The 20,677-nt window shown below is 43.9% G+C and overlaps 1 protein-coding gene across 1 annotated transcript in view; it reads right to left on the bottom strand.

Annotated features, from left to right (window-relative positions):
- The window catches only part of LOC138246962 (uncharacterized), a 700,938-nt gene that overhangs the window by 66,027 nt on the left and 614,234 nt on the right, over window positions 1-20,677 (bottom strand). Inside the window, exons 3-4 of the mRNA XM_069201710.1 lie at window positions 11,987-12,031; window positions 2,151-2,429 (exon numbers count right to left, since the gene is read on the bottom strand). Coding sequence (XP_069057811.1) covers window positions 2,151-2,429; window positions 11,987-12,031 — 324 coding nt within the window. The remainder of the gene's footprint in view (window positions 1-2,150; window positions 2,430-11,986; window positions 12,032-20,677) is intronic.

Genomic DNA, 20,677 nt, shown 5'->3' on the forward strand with positions numbered 1-20,677 from the left:
GAGGACTGCTGAGCTGAAAAACCCTGCATGAGAAGACGGAGACACCAACTGCTTTGGCCCCAGCTCTACCGGCCTGTCTCCCCACTTCTAAAGACACTGCTCCAGCGATGCTTTCCACAGGGACCAGCGACCTCTGAAGCCTCAGAGGACTGCCCTGCATCTAGAAGGACCAAGAACTCCTGAGGACAGGGCTCTGTTCACCAAAGACTGCAACTTTGCAACAAAGAAGCAACTTTGAAACAACACGTGTTTCCTGCCGGAAGCGTGAGACTTGGCACTCTGCACCCGACGCCCCCGGCTCGACTTGTGGAGAACAATCACTTCAGGGAGGACTCCCCGGCGACTGCGAGAGCGTGAGTAGCCAGAGTTGACCCCCCTGACCCCCCACAGCGACGCCTGCAGAGGGAATCCCGAGGCTCCCCCTGACCGCGACTGCCTGCTTCAAAGACCTGACACCTGGTAAAGGCACTGCATCCGCAGCCCCCAGGACCTGAAGGATCCGACCTCCGGTGCAGGAGCGACCCCAGGTGGCCCTCTCCCTTGCCCAGGTGGTGGCTACCCCGAGGAGCCCCCCCTTGCCTGCCTGCATCGCTGAAGAGACCCCTTGGTCTCTCATTGATTCCTATTGCGAACCCGACGCTTGTTTGCACACTGCACCCGGCCGCCCCCGTGCTGCTGAGGGTGTACTTTCTGTGTGGACTTGTGTCCCCCCCGGTGCCCTACAAAACCCCCCTGGTCTGCCCTCCGAAGACGCGGGTACTTACCTGCTGGCAGACTGGAACCGGGGCAACCACTTCTCCATTGAAGCCTATGCGTTTTGGGCACCACTTTGACCTCTGCACCTGACCTGCCCTGAGCTGCTGGTGTGGTAACTTTGGGGTTGCTCTGAACCCCCAACGGTGGGCTACCTTGGACCCAAACGTGAACCCTGTAGGTGGTTTACTTACCTGCAAAAACTAACAAACACTTACCTCCCCCAGGAACTGTTGAAAATTGTAGTGTCTAGTTTTAAAATAGCTATATGTCATTTATGTGAAAACTGTATATTCTATTTTGCTAATTCAAAGTTCCTAAAGTACCTACCTGAAATACCTTTCATTTGAAGTATAACTTGTAAATCTTGAACCTGTGGTTCTTAAAATAAACTAAGAAAATATATTTTTCTATACAAAAACCTATTGGCCTGGAATTGTCTCTGAGTGTGTGTTCCTCATTTATTGCCTGTGTGTGTATAACAAATGCTTAACACTACCCTCTGATAAGCCTACTGCTCGACCACACTACCACAAAATAGAGCATTAGAATTATCTCTTTTTGCCACTATCTTACCTCTAAGGGGAACCCTTGGACTCTGTGCATACTATTCCTTACTTTGAAATAGTGCATACAGAGCCAACTTCCTACACCTATGGTTCAGCTAAACCTCTAAGAGGAAAAAGTAACATCTGCATCAAATAGATTTTAGGGGCGCTCCTGAAGAAGAAAAAAAAATTCTGCTTTATTGCCCGAGTGTTTACTGGCAACACATAGCCAAAGATTTAAGCCAGGAAAGATGGTTGTTTTATTTTGCGATTTTCAGACTAACGAGCTGTTGATATTATTTTATTTGCTGAATCCTATAATTATTGAGCAGTAGCGGGGCTTCCTTGCAGTTAAGAATTTAATGTCAGTGGTAATATTAGCGTTGGCAGTAACCCTCCAGAGTGGATATTACTTTCAGGTATTGTTTTCTTCTTTGAGGATTAGAACGGTAACTGTAGCTCTACCACTGCCAGTGTTGCAGTGGTATTTTTATTACACTTAATAAGGCCCCAAGGAACATGCATGACCTGTATCTATTAACTGTTACTAGAAAAACAAGAGAAACCCGAATGTTCACGCAAACATAGGTATAAACAGTATAACATACACAAATGTTTAAGTGAAACTCATTTAGAATACTAAGGAATAAGCAGAACATTCTGCATTTGAATCAATCAATATTTGAACATTACCATCAAAGCAGTATACATTCTAATTGGGTCAAATCCATCATTGGTAAAGCAACCAGAATCAGTCATGAGGTTTAGGCAAACTTTTATTCATAAATACCAAAGGAAAAATAAGGGGCTAAAATGTAATAATAAAAAAAAAAAAAAACACACACTTACTTTCTCTTCTCTTTCCCTTGTCGTCGCTCCAGGCTGCAGACACAGGAACCCAACCTGCCCTGCGGCCAGTCCTGATGCTGCTCAGGGCAGTGTTAGTAGTGGCTGGCAGGGCCCGGCCAGGGCTCTTACAGGCAGACCGGGAGCCTGTGCAGGCTCTCTCTAGCCCGGCAACTGTGTTGCTTGCCTGGAGAGACCCTACTGCGCAGGTGTGTTTGGCCGTCCCGAGACGGCTTGCCAAACATACATTCACACTGTTTGTCACCCGCCGTGGCCGCGCCCCTTTAACAAACAAAACGATAATAAACAGGGTTTGTTATCGTTTTGTTTGTTAAAGGTTTTGCAGCTTCTGCTGCTGGCAGGAGGACAACGCTCCGCTGCCCTAACAGAGGAACTGCTTCTGCTGATTCAGGACTTATAATAACCTGGGGGATGGTTGCCAACTTAATCAAGACCCAAGGAATGAAGTCTTTGTCCTGGAGGAAAGACGCAATGTGAGAGTTCCAGGGGGTAAAAGTAGAGGACGGCACCAGAGTAACGGGATAACGACATGCTTATCGTGCTTCTACTAGCTCCTGAAGGAGTAATGTGTGTCGCTTACCTTATCTAGGGAGCACCCAACTCTCTGGTATGTGGAATGAGGATATCGAATATTGCTCACTTGATTACTGTGAGTATAGCGGCAAGGCCTACGATGAGGCTGATGGATGCAACTACAAGGAAGGCGGGCTCCAGATCGGAGAACTGAAAAATGAGGCTCTCTACTGTACATATTAATAGCAGAAGTAGGCATGCTTTTGTAGACAGTGCAAGGATATTTACGTCCTAAGGCAAAGTGACATTTTGCTGCCCACTGAATGATGTTCTCTTAAGAAGCCCTATAACACCCTGGGCCCTGCGGCCCAGCTGCCTGACCACTACTGGCCTGGTTTCTTGTACCTCATTCCCCTGGGTGCAGGAAAACTAGACCCCATCTCACAATCAAATTCTGGCCTTTAAAGACTCTCGAGGCTTTAACTGCAAGAATAGCCTGGCCTTGGAACCTGTCCCCGCCTGGCCGTTTTCTCTGGCAGGCGGAGCTGTTACAACTTTTATTCCCATTCCTTCTTTTACTCACATACCTCCACCCCAGTCCCACAGAGAAGCCTCCCCACTTATTTACCACGAGTGTGCATTAAACCCCTTAGAATAAGAAATGCCATGTGAAATAACGCCCAGTAATTATATGTCTGTAAAGTTGTTTCCCATCCGAAGGGCTTTAGTTCACTTTTGAATGGTATTTGCGGGGTGTTATCATGCGGTAATGGTAATTACATGTGCAGAGTTTGCACCCCACCAATACCGTACAATTAAAAATAAAGCCTCTAATCTTCAATTTGCCTAGAACCAGCGCTTCACTGTTTCTGAGAAGTAGGGAGTCAAACAATATAACTGAGATGTTGCACAGTCATCAAGCACCACTTGTTTTGTTGGAGTCATCAATAATGAATGTGTTGTGTCTACAACCATAATGATTTTAATAACTTGTGGGACAAAAAAGACTTGACATTTTCATGTATTCTAGAGAGCTAGAACTCTAGTGCTAAAAATTCCAAAGCTGGAAAGATTTTCTTGACAGCTATGAGACAAATCCGCTGTCAGAACAAAGGCAACTGGGTGGGGGACACGGATGTGAATCAGTTTTGTAGCAATCGGAGATATTTGAAGCAGTCAATAAGAAGGTAGGTTTACTCTGTGGTACTGCTGCTGAAAGCGAAGGCCAAGTACTGGCTGCGAAGCACTGAAAACAAGTAGGAACTAACTTCCTGACAACTGACCTTTTAGAGAACTGTGGGACTGTGTTGAGTTAGGAAGAAGCAGAGGGACAACTGGACTCTACTATTGACCTTCAGTTACCACCAGCAAGTTGGGATTTGAATAGCCTTGCTTATGGTAAACAGTGCCATTGGTATTGTCTGCCTGGCCAGCGCTCTTAAATATTGAATCAAGAGGGGGCTTGAGGTGTGTTCTGCAGCTGCTTCTGATCTTGGTGTCTACGTTTTTTCCCATTTAGTACAGCTTCATGAGATATTGGACTATGATGAGGTAGAGGAGACAAGAGGTAAAACCGGATTACATTGTTTAATCTTCATTACATTTAGACTTTTGTCTTTCATGTGATAGTACTCATTCCCACACATGTGCCCCAAACATAGTAAGGGAAGGATGTTATCCCAAGTGGATCTATGATGGAACAACGCATTTGCCAACCACGCATGCATTAACATCGCGGTCGGAACAACAACGTGTTGTTTCCACGAATGCCTTTATCACGCATGCCTTTACAACGATCCCCCCAACCGCCCTAAAAATACAAATACCCAACTGCCCAAAAAATAAAAGTACCCTGCCCCCCACCTGGCCCTAAAAACTACCCCAATGCCCTCACCCACCCTGAGCCCTAAAGCCTACCCAGACCCCCCACCCACAAAATAAAACTACCCCTATCCCCACCCCAAAAATAAAACTACCCCAACCTGCCCCTAAAAACTACCCCTATACAAAACAACCCACCCTGAGCCCTAAAACCTACCCTAACCCCCACCCGCACTAAAAACAACCAACCCCACCCCAAAAATAAAACGACCCCACCCTTAAAAACAAAATTACCCCACCCCACCCCTAAAACCTGCCCTAAATACAAAATTACCTCACCCCCCTAAAAACTACCCCAACCCTCTCCCAGCCCCACTTACCTGACCGTGTCCTACCCTGACTCCCCACCCTGCCCTAAATACAAAATCACCCCGAACCCCCACCCCTGCCCCTTAAAACCTGACCCCCCACCTGCCCTAAATAAAAAATTACCCGATCCCCCACCCCTGTCCCTAAAACCCGCCCTAAATAAAAATTTACCCCAACCCCCCACCCCTTAAGACCTGACCCCCACACGCCCTAAATACAAAATTACCCTGAGCCCCACCCTCCCCCTAAAACTCACCCCCACCGACCCTAAATACACATTTAACCCGACCCTCCACCCCACCCCTAAAAACCCACCCCACATGCCTGCCCCTAAAAACAAAATTACCCCAACCCCCACCCCACCACTACAAACCCACCCCACCCACCCTAAATACAAAATTACACCTGCTCCCCCACCCAGTCCCTAAAAACAAAATTACCCTGACCCCCCCACCCCTGTCCCAAAAACAAAACTACCTCCCAGTTCCACTTACCTGACCACATCCTCTCCAGATGCTGAGTCCGTTTTTCTCTGCCTTAACCACGAATGTGCGTTGTTCAGCACATGTGTGGTTAAGGCAGAGAAAAAGGGAGTCGTCGTTAACTCAAGCGTGGTTCCACTTGCGGTATTAACAAAGTCGTGGTTCATGTGTCGTTGTTGAGGATGTTTACCATCCAGGGCGTATCATCTTAATTTTATTGAAAGAGGTGGGTCAATGGTGGTGGTCATTTTATACCCTCCCTGGAAAAGTGAGTGTTTAGGGTCACAGGGGAAAGATCTCCTCTCAATGCGAGTCTGGTGGCAGATTACCATTTGGAGAGCAAACCAGGTATAACGCAAATACAGATTTACTATTACCATATTTAGGACTTTGAGAGGAAAAAAGGAGGCTTGGTGTAATAGATCCAACACATATGCCCCTGAATCTGTGGGGCTGGAGAAAGATATATAGGGCAGATGCCCATTATCTCCTAACATAATAACAAAACATACAAAGACAGATGTGCCCTAATAGCCTAAGCCACAATTGATTGCTATACCACCTTATCCAGTGAGGAATTCCTCTATTCTAGGTGGATGATGTGTCCTGGCTCACCGGGCTATTAGGGCACGTCTGTCTGTTTGTGTTTGGTTGGTTTAACAGATCACATGATCTTATCCTGAAGTTATTGTCTCACAACCTTTTCATCCATCGATCTTTCCTCTTCAGCTTCATTTATAATTGACCAGCAGCAAAATAAGACTTAGCTTGCACTTTGTATTTTCAATGATTGGAAAAAGAGGGTTCAGAATTAGCTGGGGTGAAAAAGTGACAGGACATTTATTTTGAGGGAGGGGAGAGCAGGAGAGGATTGCCCTGTCTCAGATAAATGGTAAGATTAGACACTGCAATAATTTTCAAAAATGTTCTGAAAATGCATTTACGTTTACTGTCACTAAGCAGAGTGACCACCAACCAGAGCATGTTAAACATTATGTGCTATTCAACCATTTGTTATGTCTGAATGCATTTTCTGAACACTGTGCAGAACCAAGAGCTGACTTAGCTCGCACTAATATTTCAATGCGCGCTGCTGTCCGCTGGTTCCTGTAAATCTTGATTTACAACGTGTGTAGCCTTTATTTAATTATCCTCATTTTCCAGTGGACAATCAGCAGACCTACTAAACCATCAGACAAGACTCCAGCCTGCCCTGGACTCATACCCTGGTGCAGGGATACAAATATATGCGGGTACCCGAGCAAGGAACATCTGTCCTTACCACAAATACAGTTTCTTTGCAGTTTGAAACTGCCGAGCCTTCTTTGGCGTGATCACAGGCTTCATCTGGGAAGGATCATATCATGAAACTAAAACAATCCTTTATTCACAGTTATCAGGTCAACAAAAGAGGTAAAGAGACTGGCTGTTGCGTGACAATGGGTATAGACAAGCATAGATTGAAGTTGTGCGAAATCAACCATTTTGGACTATTGGCAAAGCAGCATTCTGTAAAGCGTGCTCTTTTACAGAGAGGGGGGGGGGGGTGGAGGAGAGAACTCTCTCTTTTACCAGGGCCCTTTGTTTAAAATTCACTGGCATTCACTAATGCAGTTTACGTGTATTCCTTACGTAAGCATTGGCATTAAATATTTGTCTGGTGCTGATACGTTTATAAACAATACACTGGTTCCAGGACATTGGTTTGCAGGGAAAGCAGCATAGAGATAATGTAGGAAGTTGGCCTGGTGTCTGGTGGGTACCTAAAATACTTACACCTTATACCAGGTCCAAGTATCTTCTATTAGAGTAGTGTAGGCACTGTCTAGAAGCCAGGCTCTCTAGAGGTAGCTGTGGATGAGCAGTCAAGGCTTATCTAGGAGACATGAAAAACTCATGCAATACTACAGTAGGCACACAGCACTCACAAACATGAAAGAAAAACACCCAGTGTTACAAAAATAAAGGTACTTTATTTTAGTGACACAATACCAAAAAGTACTAGAGAGGCAACCCTCCAATAGGATGTAAGTAATACCGTAATTATATACACTAGTTACTAGAAATAGGCATAGAAACTGATAGAAAACAGTGCAAATGCAGTTTGACAATAGTGACCCTAGAGGGAACCCAAACCATATACTTAAATGGAATGCGAACACACTACCCTCACCTAGGTATTTGTAGAGGGAAGCTGGGGGTACTAGAAAGACCAAGAGAAAAGGAGTTAAGTTAGTGGACTTTCCCCAAACCACCCAAAAGGAAGGAAAAGAAGAAAATGCAACACCCAGACAAGACTGCAAGAAATCATCAGTGGACTCCTGAAGAGGAAGACCTGTGGCAGAAGGGGACCATGTCCAGAAGTCACAGAAGATTCCAAGAAGAGTAGGAGCTACTATCCACCCAGCTGTGGATGCAGATGTTGGTCGACAGTGATGTGAAGAAGGTCAGCACTTCAGCCCTGGAGTTGGTGACAAGTTCCGCAGGATGCAGATGATGTCCCGTGCTGGAAGAATTGCAGTCGGGCTCTGGTGCAGGAATTCCACCAACAAGCCTTGGCAAAGGCAAATATTGCAGTTGACGTAAAGTGGAGCTGCTGGGGACCAGCAAGGTCCAGGAGGTCTCAACCCAGAAGGGGGGAATCAGAGGGGGGCCCTTAGTGACGCAAAGAGCCCACAGGAGCAGAGGCAGCAGCAACAAGAGTCCCACAGAAGGGGGACATAGGAGTCGAAAAAGAGCCCACGTAGCACGATGGAAGAAGGGTCGCATACCGCAGGAGAACTACGCCGAGTGCTGTGCATAACAGGAAGGAGTGCTGTAGGCTGGAGCTACATGTAGCCTGAAGATTCCTTGGAGGAGATGCAAACAAGCCTTGGCAGCTGCAAGAGGCACAGTACACTGGGGTACTGTCCTGCATGGGAAGGCAAGGGCTTACCTCCACCAAAGTTGGACAGCTGCCAGAGAGGACCAAGGGGACTACTCCGGACCACCACCCGTGATGCAGGAACCATGCAGCTCAGGGTGAAAGGAGTTCCACGCAGCCGGTCGTTGTTGCAGTAGGAGCCTGTCACTCCTTCACTCCAAGGGAGATTCCTTCTTTCTTCTCATGCAGAATGAAGACTTGCTGCTCTCAGAGGATGCCCAGCAGGGGAAATGTTGCAGAAGCTGGAATGAGCCATGGAAACAATGTTGCAAGAAGAGTCTTCTTTGTGGATGCAGATTGTTGGTTTCTGGAGGGGCCAGTTGCAGTTCCAGTGGCTAGAAGTCAAATCAGAGGTTGCAGAGGAGTCCTACTGGAATCTTGTAAGCCCACTCTGAGGACCCACCCAAAAGAGACCCTAAATAGCCCTGAAAGGGGGATTGCTTTACCTAGCCAGGTGACCACCTTTCAGGAGGGGGCTCTGACATCACCTGCCTGGCCCGGCCACTCCGATGCTCCCAGAGGTCCCTGCCAACTTGGATTCAAGATGGCAGAACCCAGAGACCCTCTCGATGAGCTCTGGGCACCACCCCTGGGGTGGTGATAGACAGGGGAGTGGTCACTCCCCTTTCCATTGTTCATTTTCGTGCCAGAGCAGGGACTGGAGGTCCCTGAAACGGTGTAGACTGGTTTATGCATGGAGGACACCAAATGTGCCCTTCAAAGCATACCAGTGGCTTGGGGAGGCTACTCCTCCCAAGCCATGTAACACCTATTTCCAAAGGGAGAGGGAGTTACCTCCCTCTCCCAAAAGAATCCTTTGTTCTGCCTTCCTGGGCTTGAGCTGTTCAAACAGCAGGAGGGCAGAAACCTTTCTGAGGGGTGGCAGCAGCTGGGGCTGCCTGGAAATCCCTGGAAGACTGATGGGGGCAATGCTGGGGGTCCTCTAAGGAGCCCCCACAGTGCATGGAATCATACTTCCAGTACTGGCAACAGTACTGGGATATGATTTCAACGTGTTTGATACCAAACATGCCTTGGTTTGGAGCTACCATTATGTAGCTGGACATAGGTAGTGACCTATGTCCAGTACCCGCATAAAATAGCATCCCCACACTCATGAAGTCCATGAAAATGGCACTGGAGTTTGTGAGGGCACCTTTGCTAGTGCAGGGGTGCCTTCACACACAGGTACGTACACCCTGCCCTCTGGGCTAGGCAGGCCTGCCATATTGGGTAACTTATAGTGACCTGGTGGACCTAAGGTGAAAAAAGGTGCATGCACCCTTTCACGCAGGCTGCAATAGCAGGCCTGCAGAACACTTTGAATGGGCTCCCAATGTAGCATAATACGTGCTGCAGCCCATAGGGATCCCCTGGTACCTAATGCCCTGGGTACCTATGTACCATATACTAGGGGCTTACATGAGGGTGCCAGTATGCCGAATGCGGGATGAAAATGGTACTAGCTACCAAGTTAGAAGGGAGAGAGCATAATCACTGGGGGTCCTGGTTAGCAGGATCCAAGTGGACACAATCAAACATATTGACAAACAGGCAGAAAATGGGGTAACCATGCAATAAAGAGGGTCATTTCTTACAGATTACCAAGAGGAATACTACATGTCCAGGTATGAAAAAGCTCTCACCTCATCCTGGTTTGGACTCATCCTAACTATCCAAACAAGCATTACACCCTGCAGGCTTCAATGGGGTCACCAGTGCTGAAAACCTGTCTAATCCTCTAAAAGTGTATCCTGTCCATTGAGTTCATTTTCATTGGAATCACCCTTCAGAATCTCTTGGTTTGCAGACATCCAAGCTGCTTTCGGAGTAGTTGACCTTGATATCCTGTATACTTAACTGACAACAGTGAATATTCCCTCATTTCTCTTGGCCATCCTTTATGAAATGACATTTGTTGGGTGTTCTGGCGAAAGGGAATAGTGGATTTTCTTGCCAGCAGATGACATCTATCAAAAAGTCTTGTAGTTGGGCAGTTTGTCTAGGACAATTACTTCTTAATAGCAGCTTTCAAATGGACTATAAAAGACCTAGCTATTGAGTTTGGTAAATCTACAGATTTCTCCTACCTATGTATTAAATAATCTGATGTTCAGATTGTACCTTGACTGGCCACAATAAGGTTTATCCTTTTTGAGATGTTTACCTAATGGTATGGGAGATAAAAGGGCTTATTCTGGAAATCAAAAATAACACTGGGACGTATTTGTAAGCAGGGTTAAATTTGATGTCAAAAATTTAGTTTCCAGGAGCGGGGCAAGACATTTTAAAAATGTATATATAGCATTGGGAACCTAGCCAGCGCATGGTTATCCTTGTTTGAAACGAAATACATGGTTGTCAGTGTCACAATTTCATTATTTCTAAATGCTATTCACAATGAGACACATGGGTTTTTTCAAACGTTTTGTTTTAAGTCACAAAAATGTGATATATTTTATTTTATCATCTTCATACATTTTGCTACAATGATTCAACGTTTTACATGAGTTATCTTGATAAACTAATACGCTTCAATAGGCACAAAAGCACTCTGCTTGGAATCTCAAAAGCTTAAGAGGTATGAAAAGGGCCCATATTTGATCCCCTTAGTAGTATTAGTAGTAGTGTTTTAAACCCCTTTAGTTTGCACACTTTTGGCCGAAATGGTTTGTAAAAATGGGTTTTGTCAGCATTCAAATACGATTATCTTCGGAGCCCTGTAGTGTAACCAAGCAAACGATCTGACTAAATATAACCAGAGCAATTCAGTGGCACAGAAACTGCATCAATATCGGTTGGAGGGCTGAGGACCCATCATCTGAAGTAGGGCACTGCAGAGCTATACCTCACAAGAGAGCAACCTGCTACAAGAGTAGGTTAACACTGTCTGCTTCTCCTTGACTTTGCACACCCTAGACATGGAAGCAAGCAGAAATGCTAGCCTGTGAATGGAGCCCTCTGCACTTTACACGGCCACATGGTAGGGCAACTGGCTACACTGATTATTCACCAGCATTTCCCACCTCAGCCCTAAGTCTGCCTCCTAATTCCACTAGGGGGCGAGCTACCCTTCTCTAATCCAGGACATTGCCAGACAGCTGTCTTCTGTTCTCTTTCCACACATCCTTAAGCCTCATCCCGAACCTTCTGCCCTTAGCACCCTGGACCACTTCACACTTGAGAGGCATCCAGGACCAAGAATATTGATTCCAGAAAGTCACCCAAATGAGGGCTAAATGGTGTGTGCTTCTTTATTTTCCCTAGTACTACTGAGAACTTGCGGCTCACTGCAAGTAGTCACTCATGGTAAGTCATGATTAGAGACTGAGAGTAGCTAAACGTTGTATACAATCTGGGAGAAGGATGCAAAACTTGAAACTATGAAAATGACCATAAAGACTTAACAATGATGCATGACTTTAGTTAACCACACTGGGGGTGCATAATGCGTGATACATACAGTGACTATGTGACTTACTGTCCCCATTTTCTAGCCAAGCTTTCGTTTTATTATTCATTATCGTGTGTTCATTTTATTGGTTCAATGAAAGTGAACCATCTACCAAAATAAAATGATGTTTTAAATAAACAAATTGAGCTGAAACATAGTCTTCGCTCAGCCTTTAGGAAGAGTTTTGACTACAGTTTCTGCATAATTACTCAATATAAGTCATTCGTATAGCATATGATCCGAAATGTCAACTTACCAGGATCTCCTCGGCGTCCTACTTTGCCTCGTTTTCCAGGAGGACCTGCAAAAGAGCATAGAAGACAAAGTCAATCATAGAGAAAAATGTCCATGCTGGTCCGGTTGTAAAGACAGCAGACCTATGGCCTGCACTGAGACTGACAGGCCATCACTCATGAAAGCTTTACCCGTAATTGAAAGATCATATAGTTAGATTCAGCCATGGGATAGCAATTCACTCACAGTTAGCAGAAGAAAGATGAGGAATAAAACATCATGCTTAAGCAATTGTTGTAAACAGTTTTCCCAACAGTTTTTCGTCAAAATAGATTTATAGAAGTATTAAGAAACCAAGGACAAGTATTTATTCTGTTTAATCTTTCAACTTATTTGCTTTAAAATAAACCTAACCTCATCTTTAAAAGCCACGAAAAATACTTTATGATTCAAGCCAAACCTAACTGGAAGAAATTGGTTTTAAGAACCCTTCACCGTCAAAACCACCTACTAAGTAAGTGGAAACACCGGTTGTGCTTATGAGTACTTTTGGTCAGCAAGTGAGAAACTGTGTTGAATCAGAGTACCTGCGGGGAGTATCTGCACTGCGCACAGTATGCCAGTGGCAGAGACGTGAGCAGCAGCTTTGAGCGAGCCAATTAGTTGCAACAGTTTTGAGTGTCTGTGGCAAGTGTGACAGGATCTTTGGTGCATCTCACAGGATCCATCCAAGATGCGTCTGATGTGATCTGCTGTGAGTTTGATAGAGCCCAAGGCATTCTGAGAGCATCCGCGGTGAGTCTGATCATATCTGATGTGTCAGAGCACTGCTGCAATGAGTCCCAGTGTTTCGGAGGTCAAATTACTATTATCTTCAATGAGTCTGAGATGGTTATGGGTGAATATGCGTGAGCCAGATAGTACCCAAGGTGGGCCCGACAGTGTCTGGAGTACACCTAAGAGCATCAGAGGTGCAGATGTCTGATTGACCACATGTACACTCAGAAGTGCTCTGACTCACATCTTGATGCCAGGGTACCTTATAAGTTAGGAACTGAATACAGAAGTTCTTCCAAACGTTACCACCTACATTTGCCACATTATTATTGTCAAAATAGTATTCTTTGCCATTAGGGTCACAATCGTGCATACCATTTAAATTTATAATTAACCAAAGGTTTCTTTTCATAAACAGACTTGCTTTTTCAAAGTATTCAAACATAACTCTCTAACTGCCCACCTATATATAGCCCTGAAATACAAATGTTATGTTTTAAATTGTTACCTGCTCTCACACCTTGACACAGTGGTTTTAGGATTTTGTGAGAGGCACCAATGAGGTGCTGGTATAAATGAAACACCTTGTTTAGTGTCTCTATTCCGGCAAACCTTAGTTTCATAGGTGTGACAATTACATGACTGGTGTGGTTTAATGTTTCACTGGAGAGAAACAAATCGTGTTCCCAAGGTGGTAAAGTCAGAGTCTCGCCTTTTGATTTCTAGAGTGTTAAAAAAACGTTTTTGTCTATCGACTGTCACCCTTGAAGCTGTGAACTTGTGGGGCAACCACGTAGCTCACTCTACACCAAGAAGGGTGGGTAATCGATAAGATTGGGTGAGGGTCGGATATGAGGATGACCCTGTCATTGCCCTATTGTGAGCGCTTGTTATATGGAAACCTCCGTGGATCACCCTGGCTGTCGTGGAAACGTATGTTTCCGTGTCTTTGGATGCAAGACTGTTGTGAACTAGTTTATCACCTTCACATTTTCTCAGCATTACGTTGGTCTCTTAGAAAAGCTGCAATGAGATGCACTTTCTAGACAAAACACCCTTGCTGATACTGTGTACAGGTCATCATTCATGAAACACGAAGAGCACGGTGTACAGCTATTCCGGGGTTTCATAGAGTGATTTTGCTATGGAGCTATTGTCAGGACAGTTGCTAACAGATCCCAATCTCTGCATAGGATTTGGAAATTGATTCTGGCCGTTACAGCTTCCCATGACAGGTGTCACGCGCTCTCCCTTTTCAGGCAGCTTCTGATGCTTCCTGACACCACTGAAAGCAGAAAAATTGAGGTTCCATTAGAAAGATGTGAGGGGCAATAACATAGCCTAAGTGGCACGAATATGATAATGTGGTCGTCGGGTCTGGGATATGTTTTAATACCTATTAATGGATTTCCTATTTCCTACTAAAGAAGGTTCTTCCCTGGCTGTTTCCTCTTCGATAAGAGGACATGTTCTATGTGGGGATAATACATGTGTTTGTTTTGTTGACTCAGAATTCGTACCCCCGGCCAGCAACAGAATTCAGACTGAGAAAGAATTAATTATGTTGACCTTTTCGACTTTGTCCATTTGTATGTCTCACAGGTAGTGGCCTGGGATTTCACATTTCCCAGGGGAGATCGTATTTAAATGAATTGAGGAAACATAACAGTGGGGTTTTATAAAAATAAATAAATAAATCATCAAATGCAAAAGAAGAAAACAAACACAGAAAGAAATGTAATTGGAATTGTTCCTTTAAGAATTCCATTCTCCAAACCATTTGAAATTTACACACAGAGTTGGTTTGAGATTATAGGACTGAGTTGTTCGGTGCGAATTGCCACAATCTCGTTACCATCCCCTTTTGCTAATTACCTATTTTCATAGTTCTAGGATAAAATAGAAAGTCTGTGCCTGGCCATAGGTATTCCTGGTGCCTCAAAAAACAAAATTAGCCTCCCATGGCTGTTCACAAGAAAAGAAGACATCTAATTAAAAATGGCAATATACTAGTAGCCACTACAACTATAGATAGGTCTCTTGATTCTGCTGATGTCAGACAGATGCTGCTAGCATACATTCTGGTACTATGCAGCTAAAACTACCATATATTCATACGCTTAGATTTTATAGCAAGAAAAACCCAATAATGATTTGTGTTTTAACTCACAGAAAAAAAGCAATATTAAAATGTAATAGGGACAAAAAATATATTGGTAGAGGCAGTGCCCAATAATATGCTTCACTTTCTGTCAAACGGTTTTCTAAAAAGCCCTGGACAACAAAAATCACATTAGAAATCGTTTTGGCTTCTTTCAAGTGGCATTGTCACAAAGGCCCTTACCTCAAGTTAAGGACAATAATTTGTGATATGAAACGGCTCTGTAATCAATTTTACAATAGAATTCCCTGACATTATTTCAGGCATCTTTTTTGTTTTACATTTTTCATAAATATTATATATTTTCCCATGGAGAAATCCAAACCACACTGGAGGTTTTCTCTTCCAATTCCCACTCTTGAAACAGATTCTCTTTTGCAGGATTGGAGTGGGTTTTGAGGAAGATGTGAATACCCAAACAACCAGGAGTTTGTGGGTTTTTCCAAACTTTTAGGGCACCTCTTCCTTGGAGTGCCACTTTCCTAGCTGTGCTCTGAGCCACCTATCATGTATCAGTAAAAATAATTAGCTGTCATCGATACAGTACTTGCTCCCACAGATTTGCCATGGAGAAGAGCTGTAGTTTACAGGTGTTACTATTACCTTAAATCATTGATTATAATTTCATTGACCGTGAAGATGAACGGAAGGATATACGCCCAGTCAGGATTTGAGTGACCCACAGGCCTCACACAGGTCTTACAGTAGGAATTTAACTAACTGATCCATTTACTAGTTCCTAGATTAATTACCCCAGAAAGGGATCAATGCCTTGCCATCTAGTCCTTGAGTATAGTAGGGTGGCCATTAGTTTGGGTTGTTGGTGCTCAGGACTTCCTAATCTATAAAGTGCTTCAATTAACATGTCAAGTTCACACATGAAAAATGTTGCTAGAAGTTGGATGATCTGAAACCAAACGAATGAGATGTATGATGCAAAGGAAAGGAAAGGAACACTCTGGTATCAATCAGTATCATACCAACCATATTAAATTTAATAAAACAAATAGTGTAGGTCACCCACACGAGGTGTCTGTTGCCCAGCCAATTTATACTCCCTAAAAGCCTTAATATTATTTATGCTAAAAACCAAATAAATAGGAAATATCATCAAAGTGGCACAAAGTTACAATTCAGAGACTGCAAATCAAGTACACTTCAACAACTAGCCCTGAAACTGAAACACAGAAGTAAGACCTTGCTAGACACTGCTGGACTGTTGCAAACACGACTTGGCTCTGGCAGGACAAAAAACGCCCAAACTAAACTTGAGGTCACGTTTTCTTTAGTTGGCAACATGTTTTCTCGGTCCACCTGGGTGCCTTACACATGCTTTTCCAGTTTCATTCCAAAGAAAAAACTCAACTTCAGCAAACAATATTTCCTGAATGTGGCACAAAAAGTCTACATAACTCTATTTTCTTAACATATTTCCAATCACAGAGAATTGCTGGAATGTCAACAGGCAAGAACCAGTGGCAGCCAAACCATCCCACTGTTTGATTGTGCGCACATAGTTGGCCCTGATATCGGGCTAGACTGTCTGAAAGCAACCCTAGATTATTTATTTAATAGTCTTTGCCTAAGATCTGAATCCTGTCTTTCACATTAGAGTTGGAACTTGCCTCCAGAGGTCAGTTTATAAAACATTTCTTCAACCCTGAGATGATCTAAAGAACAATAGGAGATTGTCTTTCAGAACTAAATGAATTATAGAAAAGCAATTTGAATTAATTACAGAGTTGGCACAAACCAATCAATGATTGATATCAACAGGGCAGAATCATATAATTTATTTTGCTGCATTTTGTTTTAATAACTTTTAAAAACTAAAACTGACTTTTATTTGTGTTTTGGGGATTTGTGGTGGGTGGGTAGGTAAGTTCTTTTGGGCTCACTTTGACTGCTACCTTATGGTCTACAAGCAGCTTTTCAGCTGCTTGAGGGGAGGGGGTGTGGGCACTAGGCAGGAAGTTTTGATTTCTACTTCCTGCTTTACAAACTGAACTGCCATTTTGCTGGTTAGCGGTATAGTTGTTTACTCTGCACCTACATAAGGCACATGTCAGCTCGGAAGCGCAGCGGGCGCTCTGCTAGTGCGACGATTATCTTTAAACAATCTTTGCAATGCTCCTTCTCGAAGTGTTCTATTGAGGGGTGTGAAGCAGCTTTCTTTTCCCTTGCTCTCACAAAGACTTTTGCAGTTTCAGGGATCCTCCTCTACCGACCGCCTGGACCGGTAGCTAATTTCAGCACCTTTCTTGCAGATGCTCTGCCCCTCCCCCCCCAATCCCCCCTTGGCTTTCCGCGACACCAACGCTTTAGTGATAGGGGATTTCAATATGCATTTCAATGATGGAGGGTTCAGGGCAGTATCAGCCTTGCTAGCAGGGTTTACAGCTCACACAGTTTGTCTCTGCTCCTACTCACCGACTGGGACATATTCTAGATCACATCTTTTCCAACATGGTCCAGCTAATGCCTGGCCCTCCTATTCCTCTTGTATGGTCAGATCATCTGGCTATCCCATTCTCCGTTCCTTATTGAAACCAACTGTGACTCATCCTCTTGCTAAGACAGCACAAGCTCGCCAGTGGGCGAAAGTGGCCACTTCCAGTTTTACTAAAGCATTTAATGATAGCCGACCCAGTTTGAAAGGCTGTGCTGAAGGAGAGAATCCCCTCCTGGAAAATTGGATCTCCAGTTCCCTAGATCAAATAGTCCCTCTGTCTCAACAGTCTTTTCAAATACAGAAACCATCTGCTGAATGGTTCAATGATGAACTCGTAGGGCTGAAAAATATCCGTAAGCATCTTGACCGCCTTTAGCGTAGGCAATATGATCTTGACAGCAAAATAAACTATCTGGCTGCACTCAACTAGTATCATGGGAACATCAAGTGTCTTCTTTGGGATTACTACTCTAATCAAATTCTTTTTCTGCAGAATTCATCAAGAGAAGTGTTTGCCATTGTTAAGTCTCTTACATCTTTGTCCCAAATCTCAGCATCCACTGTACCTTCAGAGGAGGGTTGTAATACCATCGCTGATGTTTTCTCCAATGAGGTGGCAAAGATCTAAAACTCTTTTCCGGTTGTGTCTGGAGAATTTGCATGCCTGAATTCATGTTTGAACCCTTTAAATTTGAGGAGATGTCTGCTTTGCTGATGTCTGTCAAGTCGGGCTCTCTGCTCGATCCAGCCCTGTCACTCTCTAGCCTGGAACGAGGAGTTGAATCTGAGTTGAATTAACTTTGACCCATGAGCTACTTAACAGTTCCTTGGCTGTGGGCCAGGCCCTGAAGAAGTGGAAGCATGCAATGATAGTTCTTCAGTTTAAAAAGCCCCTGTTGGATCCTACTAACCCAGAAAACTACCAACCTGTTTCACTGTTGCAACGGTCACTCAGAAGCATGTATACCATCAGATTTCGCAGTTTCAGACTAATGATCTTCTTCATAGGATGCAGACGGGGTTTCCCCTGTCCAATAGTACTAAGTTGGCCCTGCAGTTGGCCTCGTAATCCATTTGTCAAAACTTGGACACAGGAGACACTACTGTTCTTTTGATACTAGACCTCAGTGCAGCATTGAACACCATATCGCACAATATGCTCATTGAGCACCTGTGGAGATGTGATGTCAGCCATATATGGCCTTATGGTGGGTTACCTCCTTTCTTCACGGACGCATCTTCCAGGGGTGCCAAAAACCACACCACTTGAAATTGTTCAGTCTGCAGCATGGAGTACCTCTGGGCTCCTCCCGGAGTCCAACTTTATTTAATTTATATAAACTCCCACCGGCTAAGATTATTGAACGTCATGGATCAATGGTAATCACCTATGCTGATGATACTCAGCTGATCGTCACCCTCTCCAAGGATTTTGCAATAACAGCTACTTCACTAAGGTCATGTCTGGAGGAGGTTGCCGGACGGATGGACCAATCGGTTTAAAGTTGAATGCGGGAAAGACCGAGGCCAGGATCCTGGGCAAACAACCCAATTTTTGGTCGACGTCTCGGTGGCTTCAAAATCTCAGCCCATTGCTCAGCCCCAAGACCAAGGTTAAAAACCTGGGTATCTGGTCTGACCAGAAACTGTCCTTTGATAGCCAACTCATGGTGCTGGCTCGGAAATGCTTTGGAATCTTCAAGACTCAGAAAAAGATCCTGAATGTGCTCCCAGAATCTTTGAAGAAAGCTGTCGTCCTTAATTATCTCAAGGCTGAACTCCTATAATATTTTATACCAGAGGGTGTCACAGTCTCACATTATGCGTCTTCAATTAGTGTATAACATGGCAGCTCATGTGTTACTCAATCTTCTGAAATGTGTCTCTAAGGGATCTTCAATTGCTAAGCTACACTAGCTCCATGTGAAGCAGAGGATCTCATTCATGGTACTGTGCTATTGCTATAAAGCCTTGACAAACAGTGGCTCTCCGTACACACAGCCTTTTATTCAACCCTACACTCCTCAGAGAAATCTCAGATCCTCTGGAGTGTGCAAGGTCTGTATCCTGATAGTGAGAAGAGTGCACCTTGGTGGCAGCTCCTTCAGTTTTTTAGCTTCAAAACGTTGGAACTCGCTACCTTCTTCGGACTGACAGGCCCCTTCAGAACTCCTTTTTAGAAAAAGATTGAAAACTTGGTTGTTTAGATAGAATTGATCTGTTACTGTCTGCGAGTGTGTAGCACACGGGATCTTGCACCGCAATGCTGGGACACTTCATTCCGAAGTAGCTATACGCTTCACAAGCTTCATTATTATTATTAATTGTGACTGGCCCATGAGTCTCGTGTCCCACCCTCTGTTGCTTGTGATGCCCCCACATTAAAGTTGAAATACTGGCCTTGTTTCTGGCAGGACTGAAGGATGGATAATTTGTCAATTATGTAACACATAGCTTCCGAGGCCGATTGTTTCAAATCTAAATATGTATGCAGCATATTACAGGCTTGACTAGTGAACAACTACACACTATTCACGATGGGGGGTTTGCAATGCAGCACACAAGGCGGTGAATGCTCACCGTGGAGGAGTAAAACAATACGATGCTGTATTTATGTGTATTCTCCTCCTGCTCGGCAAATGATAAAATAATGTAAAATTATATCTAAAATAATGTAATATAGTTTATTATGTTTGTCTTTCAAACAAATAACAGCCATTGAGTTTATTATTGAGATCTACTTGATGATGAGAGAAGCAACATCCTATATCGCGCATTCCGACTTTCTTGTGGATTTACAAAATAGCCCGGTATGTGTTTCATATTTTGATCTCCGTTTTGCTTGATCGACATAAGGCAAGATCTGATATGTGACTTGTGGGGCTTTCCATAAACTCTGCTCTTTCACCACGCACAATGTTTATTTAATTTTCCGTTTGTGTATTTCTCTTTTGGCCTTTTTAGTCTTGTATTCAAGACATCAGATTTTTCACCCACAACAGGTTACATCCAGAGTAAGGTTTAATTAATGTTACTGTAAAGTTTTAGGTATCAAGACTACAGATATTGTGACCTGCATTTTACTTTTAATTAATATTCCCATGTTTTACGAGGAAAATGTATAGGCCACCACTGAACTTTTTTTATCAACTCAATTTACTTTCAAAAAATTATGAGAGAACATATTCTTGCCCTCCCAGAAGAAAAACGCGCTGTTCGGGAAATTAAGATAAAGTAACAGATACGAATGTTGTCTATCAAAATAAATATATTGATGTGCCCTATTCACCACTAGATTACCAGGCTGAACACCCAAAATATCT

This window comes from Pleurodeles waltl, chromosome 7, assembly GCF_031143425.1.
Source record: "Pleurodeles waltl isolate 20211129_DDA chromosome 7, aPleWal1.hap1.20221129, whole genome shotgun sequence".
NCBI classification, from domain to species: domain Eukaryota; kingdom Metazoa; phylum Chordata; class Amphibia; order Caudata; family Salamandridae; genus Pleurodeles; species Pleurodeles waltl.